At 39.9% G+C, this 12,509-nt stretch overlaps 1 protein-coding gene across 4 annotated transcripts in view; it reads right to left on the bottom strand.

Annotated features, from left to right (window-relative positions):
* The window catches only part of DENND5B (DENN domain containing 5B), a 159,238-nt gene that overhangs the window by 84,968 nt on the left and 61,761 nt on the right, over positions 1 to 12,509 (bottom strand). For 2 of the 4 annotated variants that reach the window (XM_060776781.2, XM_060776783.2), the window contains exon 2: positions 584 to 649. The exons of the other annotated variants lie outside the window; for them this stretch is intronic. In XM_060776781.2, the coding sequence (XP_060632764.2) occupies positions 584 to 649 (66 nt within the window). The remainder of the gene's footprint in view (positions 1 to 583; positions 650 to 12,509) is intronic. 4 annotated transcript variants of the gene reach the window in all.

Below are 12,509 nucleotides of genomic sequence, written 5' to 3'. Positions count from 1 at the left end.
TGATATAAAGCCTTTTGTGATGGCATGCCACACTTGGAACTACTTCCTAAATAACAGGAGAGATATACCTCAAAAGTTAGGTCACCTTTCTGGTGCCAAGTGAAACTCTTTAAACCTAAGTTTGATCAGTTAAGGCTGTTGCTTCTTTTCAGTTGGTGTTCTGACTTCTAATTTTAATTGATTTAATTCCCTTCTTTACAATAATAAAGCTTGCATAGGATGCCACTTTAGGAGCCTGTGTTGAATATTGGGACATTACATATCCACATAATTATATACAGAAATGAAACCAATCTTTTGATGACCTCTTTGATTACTTTTGCACAAAAAGGGGTTCCGAAAACATAATCATGGCAGACCAAAGAAAAACCGATTCTCTTTTGATAGTTATTCAGACTTGACATAGGAAAATTATGGGCTAAAAAAGAAAATATATATAATCACTGATTACCGATTAGCATATAAAGCTCCCAATCATAAAAAGGGTGTGTAAATGAATTAAAGCAAAGATGCAAGATGGAAAGCAGATACAAAAAGTTGGGAGTTTAAATGAGTAAGCCCATTCCCATCCTTAATTTTTTACCTGTTGTTCTGTTTGCAGTATCTGAGCTCTTGCCAAGGCGATCAGCTTCTAACCACTGGTATAAGACTACATGACATAACAGAAACAAAAAGCACGTATGAACAAAATGAATGGAAAATGCACACACAAAAAACAAGGTTAAAAAAGAGAGATACAAGAGACATGTGCCATGAGGTCAGTGACTGTTTCCTTGTTGATGGAGAGCAAAAGACAAGACAATGAATGTTAGAGATGCATACATGCACATTCACATAAAACACAGTGTGTGGAGTAAATTTCCTGCAATAGCACAAGTGTGATGAGTAGAGCTCTTCTCATACCAAAACCACCACAACCACTTCCCACGCATTTCAAATCTGTTTAGGCTCACATGTCAAACTGGTTGTTAAAACAGTGAAACACATGGAGGGCCAGTTCAGATGTCACGGTTTCTATAACTAGCATCAGTGAAGGGGTGCTATGTGGCAGTGTTGCACATAGAAGAAGCAGTACATGTTAAAGAAGCAATGCCAAACTATCTTCTACCCTGAGCTTGGAAAGGGCACTTTTGGGACTACAACTTGAAGAATCCCTTAGCCATGGCTGGGGGATTCTCATAATCCTCTAAGATGCAACTTATTGGTTATTGGTTTTTGTTGAGTATTGTTTTGATAGAGTTTCAACACTGCTGTTTTATATTCTTATGTTTTATTTACAGTAGAGTCTCACTTATCCAACATAAATGGGCCAGCAGAATGTTGAATAAGCAAAAATGTTGGATAATAAGGAGGGTTTAAGGAAAAGCCTAATAAATGTCAAATTATGTTATGATTTTACAAATTAAGCACCAAAACATCATGTTTTACAATAAATGGACAGCAAAAGCAGATCAATACATAGTAACATTATGTAGTAATCACTGTATTTACTAATTTAGCACCAAAACATTGCAATGTATTGAAACAGCTGTGGATTTGGGCCGGAGGCACACTGCATGGAATAATAATGAATGCTGGATGAGCAAAGATTGGATAAGTGAGACTACTGTAATTGTGTTTTTCTCAGGATTGTTATATTTTACTATGCTCTTATTTTAATTGTGTTTTTGCCTAAATGGATTGTTTTGTATTTGTGTCTTGTGGGCATTTTGTCCTATTATGTAAGCCGCTCCAAGTCCCTTCAGGGAGATGGTAGCAGGGTATAAGTATAAAGTTATTGCTATTATTGTTGTTGTTATTTTACTGAGACAAAAACACAGTATGTCACAGCAAACAAGATATATATGCTGGATTTCATATCACAAAATCACAAGTTGAACACTTCCAAAGTGTTTAGGACTGTGTGATGTATTTTCGAATGATGCGCAGAGCTCCAAGTAAGGTGGCCTTTTGCAGTTGATTTTGTCAATGTTGGTTGTTTCCAAATGCCTGCTGAGATCTTTTGGCATGTTGTTGTTGTTGTTACATTAAAGTCTTGCTTATCGAACATAATAATAACTATTGTTGTTGTTGTTGTTGTTGTTGTTACCATTATTATATTAGAGTCTTGTTTATCCAACATAAACAGGCAGGTAGAATGTTGGATAAGTGAAAATGTTGGATAATAAGGAGGGATTAAGGCAAAGCCTATTAAATGTCAAATTACGTTATGATTTTACAAATTAAGCACCAAAGCACCATGTTTTACAACAGATTGACAGAAAAACCAGTTCAATACATGGTAACGTTATGTAGTCATTACAGTATTTATGGATTTAGCACCAAAACATTGCAATGTATTGAAACAGCTGTGGATCCAGGCGGGAGGCAGACTGCCTTGGATAATACAGAACGTGGGATGAGCAAAGGTTGGATAAGCAAGACTCTACTGTATTATTAACTTGTCCCTATCCTGGTTCCGGGACATTCTTGCATTCTATAGAAAGAGCAACAATATTCCTTGAAAAATTAAAGCTGTCAATCTCGTGCATGTAAGAAGTCTCAGGCAGCACTGGTTCTGTCCATTTCTACCAATATGGGGAATAAACAGAGAAAGTAGGAAATGTAAAGATTCCTCTATCATATTCCAACAAAGGAAAATCTTCGAGGTATGTAACCTGGAAAAGAAGAACTGCATTCCTGAGCCCTGAGGAACATTGCTGTGAGAGCTGACTGAGAATAAGATGTCCCCAGCTTTAACCTAGAAATAAAAATGGTTACTCTCATGGACATTGGGTGTTTGTCAGGACAAGGCGGTGGTTGGCCATTTGAGATGGGCCCAAACAAGCTTTGGCACTAGCCAAAAGTAAGGATTGAAGGACATAATCAGGAAGGGCGAGGTCAAAAATCAAGTAAGATGAGGCCAAGACTAAAGAATAACCAAGTATAAAGGGATATACCAGAACTCAAGGAGAGTTTCCTAGTTGCTTGAAACTTGCTCAATTAGGACCGAAAATCCTCTTACAATACTTCCTATTCAAGAGGATTCAATGGCCAGCTGGATAGATGGAGTCAATTCAGGGCTTGAAATTACTTCATTGAGAAGATACCATTCCTATGATTAATTATGTGAGAGCGCTGCATACAGATTTGGCAGCTCTTGGCAGAGTTTGGGAAAATGCCAGCGCAAATGCTATCTGCCCCAAGCACTGCCCTATCATCATGTCACTGACTCTATGCAAATCTCTGCTGACGCATTCCCTGGAAGCCACACAAGATTGGCATTCATTGATTACATATGACTGTGCGATGCTAGAGGGGAGAGGCATTAAAAATACTACTTTCATGTGCCAAAAAAGCAAGTGCTTCAGGGAGTGACAACTCTTAGCACATCTACAAACAGAATGAGGTGAGGTGTTAAGTACAGCAACAAAAAAAAACCTATTTTAATAAAAAACATAAATAACACCAGCACAAAAGACTATAAAAAGAAACCAAGTAATCCAGATTAACCAGCTAACCAGTATGCAGCTAGATAGTTGGTTTTTTGTTAAAATGTGGTGCTAATAATTTGATAACTTCAATCCCGATAGTGTCCAGTTACTTTGATACAAGACAAAATGCTGATAAACATGCGTTATGGAATTTAGTACGTGAACGATCATGAGTGACATACATCAATAGCATGTTGGACATTATGCCATATTTTATGTGCCCAAAGACCAATCGTCCTGATCACTGCCTGGCCTGCACCTGCACAAATTGAGATTGAACCAGTATAGGACCTCAAATCTTCTTCACCAAAATGCTTTCTTTTATTTATTTGGTTGATTGGTTATCTAATATCTAGCATTTTCCCTATACAAGATCCAAATTGACAAGATTTAAACATTACACCATGCAGAATTGGCAACTTGGAGGTTCAGATGGAGGGCTCAACTTCTCAGTCCAGGATATATTTTTATCATGTCAGAGGCGAACTGAAAATACTGCAAGTCGCTTCTGGTTTGAGGTAATTGGTTGTCTGCAAGGACGTTAACCAGGGGATGCCTGGATGTGTAACCATACTGTGGGAGGCTTCTTTCATGTCCCCACATTGGAAGGTGGGGCTGTCAGATGGGAGCTCACCCCATCTCACGGATTCAAACCGCCGACCTTCAGTTCAGACCGCCGACCTTCAGTCTTCAGTTCAGCCAGCACAAGGGTTTAACCCACTGTGCCATCGCGGCTCCAGGATGGCGCAACCTCTCATTCCAGGATGACCACCAGAATCCTTCTGATGTGCAAAGCAGAATTTGTATATTTTGCAACTGTGTTATGAAACTACTAAAACTGGGGTTAGGTTCACAAATGGCAATAATCAGGGACTTTTTTAGATTGGTGACACCAAGAAAGCCCATATTTATTCTATGGCATCCCCTGCTTTGTTCGGGAAGATGTTCAAGCAGCAGAACCAGAAAAGACAGGCTATGGAGAATAACTGCTACGTATCAGAGGTGGAAAATTATGGCCTTCTAGATGATGTTGAGTTCAAACTGCCCAGTCAGCACAGCCAATTGCTGGAGATGATGAGAGTTGCAGTCCAACATTGTTTGTGGTAGTAGATAGCTGCATGAAATCACTACTGATTGAGAGGTCATGAGTTCGAAGCCAGCCCGAGTTGGAGTAAGCTCTCAACCATTAATCGTCTAGCTTGCTGTCGACTTATGCAGCCTGAAAGACAGCTGCATCTGTCAAGTAGGAAATTTAGGTACCACTTTATGTGGGGAGGCTAATTTAACTAATTTATGATGCCATAAAACCTTCCAGCAGCATGCAGAAGAATGAGTAAGTACTCCATCAAAGGACCCAGTGTCACAATTGGACGGTGAAGTGGCAGCTCCCCCTGTGGCCGGAACCATGCATACCCTCATGAAGCCAGAAATGCTGGAATGTTAAATTGCCTCTATATCTGTCTAAATATGTTGTATGTCTAAATGGCATTGAATGTTTGCCATGTATATGTGCATTGTAATCTGTCATGAGTCCCCTGCACAGTGAGAAGGGCGGAATATAAATACTGTAAATAAATAAATAAGTGGCTTCATATAAGGCATCTTTTATATGTCTTACCATATGACAATTCATGTAAGGAATCTATTTTCATTTTAGAAAGTCTCTAGATCTCACAAAGTGGGAAAAATGAGAACAAAGACTTGTGGGTAATCCCTAGTAAATTCTGAGATTGCAAATAGAGCCCAAATAGTGAATTTTCAGTTGTCAGGAATCTTGTATAGCAAAGGAGTATAACTTTTGGTCCCAAGGGTCAATCCGGTATCTGCTGGGAAGCCAGAGGTACACAAATATCCACACAAGAAGCCAAGAAACAGCCTTTTAACCCAGTAGTCTACCTAATCAGTTTGGTTGGAACTGTTCCCATCAGTTTCAGGGACCACAAGAGGAGTAACTAAGGACCACTAGAAACCCGAAGGCTATGTGTTATGGAACCCTGTTGTAAAGCAATATATAGTATCTTGTGTAACATTAAGGTTCTTCCTACAACTTTCTGAAATAGAAATGTGTCCACCGTGAGTAATCACAAATATGCATAGAGAATGCAGTAAAACGTTAGCCATTCTTGATCTATAGTATCTATAGTATCCTATACCTTGTATACATTTTCTTTTTACTAGCAAAAAAAAAAAAAGGAAATCCATCTCTTGATCTTAAATAGTTGGTGTTGCTATGCTTGGATTTCTGAAAGAAACTAACACATACTACGATTTGGAAATAACTGACATACAAGTAGAATTTGTTTTCAATTGTAATATAAACCATAACTCACATGATTTCTCCTGATCTTCCAAATCACAAGGAAAAATGCAGTTGGGTAATGACAAACTCAAAACCTGTTTATAAAAATACTGAATAACCATCTCATGACTTCTGCAAGAGTATAATATCCCAGTTGTACTATTAATTGCTTTATAGTGTATTTCTTACTTAAATGCATTTTAAAGGGCATCTTTGTTGGGGCTCTGTCATATGCAAAAACTTCAATACAGCATTCAGCTTAATGCTTAACCAATTTTCAGGGCTTGCTTAACCAATTAACAATAAGCAAACTAATCAGCTGATAGCCTTAATTCTTTGTAGCACATTTCCGTTTTTCAGTCTAACATTACAATATTTTCAGTCTGAGGCAGAAGTGAGTAAAGTGAGTACTTGTGTATTTTAAGTTATATTGCAATGATTTTAATTGTGAGCCTGGGAAGGAATCCCACTGGAGAATTGCAGCACACCCAAGTACCTGGGAGTTACCTTGGACCATTCTCTGACCTACAAGAAGCACTGCCTGAATATCAAGCAAAAAGTGGGCGCTAGAAACAATATCATACGAAAGCTGACTGGCACAACCTGGGGGTCACAACCAGAGACAGTGAAGACATCTACCCTTGCGCTTTGCTACTCTGCTGCTGAGTATGCATGCCCAGTGTGGAACGCATCTCACCACACTAAAACAGTGGATGTGGCTCTTAATGAAACATGCTGCATTATTACAGGATGTCTACACCCTACACCACTGGAAAAATTATACTGTTTAGCCAGTATTTCACCACCTGACATCTGCTGGGAAGTAGCAGCCAATAATGAAAGAACTAAGGCAGTGACATGCCCGGTCCATACCCTGTTTGGATATCAGCCAGCACGCCAATGCCTTAAATCAAGAAATAGTTTTCTAAGATCTACAGAGATACTCGCAGAAACACCTCAGCAAATGAGAGTCCAAAAGTGGCAGGTTAAAACTCAGAACCTCAATCCAAGGCTGGTACCAAATAAGAGACTCCCTCCTGGGCACATGGAAAATTGGGCGACCTGGAAGGTGCTGAACAGGCTGCGCTCTGGCACCATGAGATGCAGAGCCAACCTTAAGAAATGGGGCTACAAAGTGGAATCCATGACATGCGAGTGTGGAAAAGAGCAAACCACAGACCACCTACTACAATGCAACCTGAGCCTTGCCACATGCACAATGGATGACCTTCTTAAAGCAACACCAGAGGCACTCCAAGTGGCCAGCTACTGGTCAAAGGACATTTAATATAATGCCAAGTTTGCAAACTTTTTTAAAAAAAAATACAATACAACTGTTTGGTTTTCTCCTGAAACGATAAATAAATAGTTGTGAGTTGCTTTGAGTCTCTATGTGGAGAGAAAAAGTGGGATATAAATAAACATAATAATAATAATAATAATAATAATAATAATAATGTGCCTGTGCCACTTGCAGACATTCTCCCACCACCCCCATCTGTCTGTGCAGTTCTTCAAACCGTCCTCATTCCCTCCAAAAATGTAAATGGATTCTCCTGGAAACCTCCAAGAATGGAAAGTTAACTTTTAAATAGGTTGTAGAGCTCCCTACATCGTTCAGTATTGATTTATCTACTGGGCCGGAACCGTTCAACCATAATGGTAATGGTGAGATGAGAGAAATCCCTCCACAAAGATCTTAAAACTTAGTCTGGCTCGTTTGGGAATATTAAAGATGCTTTTCAAAAGCAGAATAACTATTGTTTGTTGTCTTTGGTGGTCCATGGAGTGCCTTCGGGCAGAAAACTGGCCTTTCTACCTCTACAGTTACACAGATCTGGCCTTTAAAAGACGGAAATGACAGCCCACGTTAAACATTCAAGATGCATTAACCTGCACTGCTAGCAGAAATGAATACACCAGCAGTATACTAACAGTCCTCCAGGAAGGAGACAAAAACAGTTGTGTTTATGGGGCCTCTGAGATCTCATTATTGCAAGCCGTTCCATTTTGATTAGTTTCAATGCAGGACCGAGACACCCACAGGCGAGACCTACAAACACACTGAAGAACAAGGCATCCAAATATTTTCAAATAAAGCTCCCTCATTAAATCCTTACGGGCTCCATTAAACTGAATGCCGGTCTATTGGTTTGCGCTATGCAGTACATATATCCCCCTTTTCTCTCTGGCACATAGGCTGCCTGCCTTTGAAAACAAAGATTTAAAAGCACAATCTAACAAGGGTATTTTTTTTTCCAGTCGCACTATCCTCTACCTTCTGACCTCAATTGAAGTACCTTCCACTCTATGTCGAGGGTGGTATTACACAAAACAACGGCTTAGGTTTCTTAACACAGCTCTCAAATGCTAGTAGGACAGAGGCTCAAACCAAACTAAACCAAAGGAAGCAACGGTGCAGAAAAGAAAGCTTTCGCCTGTACTACATTCATGATAAAAGCCAGGTAAAGCCTCGACTTCTTGTTTCGAGAAGAGGAACACAGAATATACAAAAACCATGCATTGCCTCTAGGGAGTAAAGGCTCAATTACAGTTTCAATCATATGCATAATCTTCCCATATCTGATCACTTCCACTTCATGTATATATCGAACACTTCAACCATGCTCCCCCTTCTACATTTCGATTGCTAGCTGCAGGCTATTTTATAATACCCGTGGTACATCAGGATTCTTCCAGCGACAAGAGATGCAGGGCTGGCATTTTCAGAATTCTGGGCATGGAGAACACAATTTCCTTTTCGCCTCAAACCTCCTTTTTCATCATGCCAAACATGCATGGAATTGAGGCAATTCCTTTCGGCTGACAAGGCTGCATCTCTATTTTAGCAGACTGCATTGTAAGTACAGGCAGCTAGCATTTTCCTTATGCCAAACCCTCCATCCACCACCCAGCAAGTTTTATAATAAACAACACCCACAAGGGGAGGCTGGTAATAAAATAACAACAACAACAGCAGCAGCAGCAGCAACAATACAATATATATCTCGTTTGCTGTGACATACTGTGTTTTCGTGTCAATAAAATAACTGAGAGCCAAACTGACAAAGAAAAAACATGGATGTGGCTCACAAAATGTTCTTTGAAAAAGGAGACGGAGGGCCTGATTCTGGTAGCCCAAGAACAAGCCATTAGAACAAATGCCATCAAAGCCAGGATGGAAAAGTCGACGACAGATCCCAAATGCAGACTCTGCAAGGAAGCAGATGTACCAATAGATGATATCCTCAGCTGCTGCAAGAAGATCGCGCAGACAGACTACAAGCAGAGGCATAACACCGTTGCTCAGATGATACAAATACCATCTGCCTGCGACAAAGAAGTAGTGGGATCACAAGCTGGAAAAAGTTACAGAAAACGAATACGTCAAACTCCTCTGGGACTTCCAAATTCAGACAGAGAGAGTTCTGGAGCACAATACTCCTGACCTCACGATCGTGTTAAAAAAGCAAGTATGGACTGTCGATGTCGCAATCCCAGGTGACAGCAGGATTGAAGAGAAACAACTGGAAAAGCTGACAAGATATGAGGATTTAAAGACTGAACTACAAAGACTGGTACATGCCAGTAAAGGTAGTCCCAGTAGTGATCGACACACTGGGTGCAGTGCCTAAAGACCTTGGCCTGCACTTAAACACAATCGGTGCTGACAAAATTACCATCTGTCAGCTGCAAAAGGCCCCCTTACTGGGATCGGCACACATTATTCGCCAATACATCACACAGTCCTAGACACTTGGGAAGTGTCCGACGTGTGATCCAATACAACAGCCACCATAGTGATCTTGTCTGCTGTGGATTCACCTTGTTGTGTTTCAAATATTAATAAAAAATCACGGCATCACTTACTAAAGAAAAAAATTGGAAAGATTATGCATATGATAACTGGAATAATATTAAAATTAATACTAATAAAATTGCATAACAAACCTAGTACGGTGCAGTAGTTTAAGCACTAGACCAGTGGTTCTCAACCTGGGGTCCCCAGATGTTTTTGGCCTTCAACTCCCAGAAACTCTTACAGCTGGTAAACTGGTTGAGATTTCTGGGAGTTGTAGGCCAAAAACATCTGGGGACCCCAGGTTGAGAACCACTGCACTAGACTATGACCCTGGAGGCCATATCTTGAATTCCTGCCCAGCCATCGAAACCTATTGGAATGACCTTGGAAAGTCACCTCTTCTCAGCTTCAGAGAAAAGCAAAACATAAATCTCAACTTGCCAAAATTTGATAGTTCACTTTAGGATTGCCATAAGTCAAAAACTACCTGAAGGAATACAACACAACAACAACAAACTGCATCATGAGATGGCAGAAGTTGGGAAAGGTAATTTTTTTGGACTACAATTCTCAGCATTGCCTAGCCAGCATGCTGCCTGGAGGTTTGTGGGAGCCATAGTCCCAAAAAGTTACTTTCCAATTGGACTGGATGTGAGGAGGGAAATATTGCACTGAACTATGAATATCCTATGAAGTAACCTTTGGTAAGTCACATTCTCTCAGACCCAGAGGAAGGCAATGTCAATCCCCTCTGACAAATATTGCCAGGAATACACCATTATTCATTCATTAATTTACAGCATTTATATTCTGCCTTTCTCACCGCAAAAGGGACTCAGGGTAGATCACAGAACACATCCATGGCAACATTAAATGCTGTTAAATAGACCAGACAGACAACAGACAGAGGTATATGTTGGCATTTTTAAGATTGTAAGGTATAAAACTATGCTCTTGAAAGATCATTGAGAGAGAGAGAGAGAAAAGAGAAGAGACCTGTTTGGGTTGTCCAAGTCAGGAGCAAAGAGCTGGGTGGAAAATATTAAAATAACACACTAATAATCACTGCATTATCTAATGCAGTTGAGTCTCTACACGGACTAAGCAAACCAGGTCACACAAGGCTTATAGGCAAGGGATGATTTTCCCCATGCCTTGTTCCTTAATCCACATCTGTGACCTCCTTCCCAAACGCTGTCAAAGCTTGTTCCAGCAATCAGCTTCTCTGTGCAACTTAACCTCCCTCAGCATGTCTGCGAAAATCCAGGATGTGAGCTCAGATGTGGCTGTCGAGTCCTTTCATCTTTACAACTTGTCCAGGGAATTTTTCTCGTTTAAAAAAAATCACAGATTTAACAGATACCAATGCAGCCAAGGACCAAAGGAGAAGACAAAAAACAGGAATGGGTAGCTTTCAAAAAATAGTATTATCAGTAATTGCAGTTGAAAAAAAGGTAGTTAGTATTGTTCCTAATTAGAAATTAAATTATTATTGTATTATCAGAAGTATAATTAGTATTGCTCCTCATTCTTGTTGTTTTGGGTTAATAGGATTAATAGAACAAGTGGGATAAATCCTGAAAAATTCCACTTCTCAAAATTACTAATGAGGCCCTTTAAAAGAAACTAGCAAAAGCAAACAAAACAAAACTAGAACCCAAACAGAAAAATGCATCAAAAATGCAACATTCCAACTCACTTTGCTAACATTTTTGTTACCAAAACAAAACAAATTTACAGCTCACTGCAAATTGCAATATTGCTTGTTAACAGTGTATTCCACACATGTGTTCCAGTAAAAGGATTTAAACCAGTGGTTCCCAACCTGTGGTCCATGGGCCACCAGTGGACCACAAGGACTAAAATACAGTCCATTGCCTTGCCGTTACACTGTCGAAATGAGAGCGACTGGTCTCGCGAAACCCTCTTATAGTGCTGAGACTTATTAAATATGATTTTGTGTGGGCGAGCAGATGGTGACTACTGGATGGTATATGTAGTGTATCAGAAACTAGAGCTGATGTGGTCTGTCCAATGCCATTTTCTGAATCACCAACCCAAATAACCAAACCGAATCTAAAGTTGGCCAAAAACTGATTCGTAACCCTTTTGGTACTAATGTTAGAGAGTGGTCCCTAGTCAAAGTGGTTCCTGGTCATAAAAAGGTTGGGGACCACTGATTTAAACCAACAGGTTCTTTCCATATTTCACCTCTATATCAGATTGTCAGGTGAAATAAGGAAGTTCCAACCCTTATAACACCTCTGTTGTTGCTGTTATTGTTGTGTGCCTTAAAGTCATTTTCAGCTTATGGCAGCCTTAAGGCAATGGTATCACAGTATTTCTTAAAATGAAAATTTGATCAGATAGGATTTGCTTTTGCCTTCATCTGAGCTTGAGCTTGTGACTTTCTTGTGTCTTCGGGTCATAGCTCAACATTCAAATCACCACTCTTTCATATATTTGCAGAAGATGAAATATCTGCTGTTTGCTTGACAAAGAAAGCCTGATGAAATTAGCTCTTTCCTGCAACCATTAAAGGGAAAAGAGCATTCTCTATTTCACTCGGCCACTCTACCTGTATATTTGTTTGCAGTTGGTTGTATGAAATGTTATTCTAAAAAGAGATAATACAAAAGAACTACAGTAAAATGTCAAACTCCACGGGTACAATAGAACAGCAGGCAAAACAATTAAGCAAGGGTTGCAGTTAATTCAGAAAAAGGATTTGATTGTAGGTACTTAGGACCCAGCTGTTGTTTATTGAATAGGAAGGAAGCAACAGGGCTTGAATCCCTGCTCTGCTAAGGCATGGGTTCCCAACCTGTGGTCCATGGACCACCAGTGGTCCGCAAGAACTAAAATATGGTCTGCAGTCACACCATTATTATGCCGTTGTAACGAGAGCAACTGGTCTCGTGAAATAGTCTTATAG

This window comes from Anolis sagrei, chromosome 5, assembly GCF_037176765.1.
Source record: "Anolis sagrei isolate rAnoSag1 chromosome 5, rAnoSag1.mat, whole genome shotgun sequence".
Lineage (NCBI taxonomy): Eukaryota > Metazoa > Chordata > Lepidosauria > Squamata > Dactyloidae > Anolis > Anolis sagrei.
The sequence above is the reverse complement of the archived record's forward strand: the minus strand, read 5'-3'. Positions and strand labels throughout refer to the sequence as shown.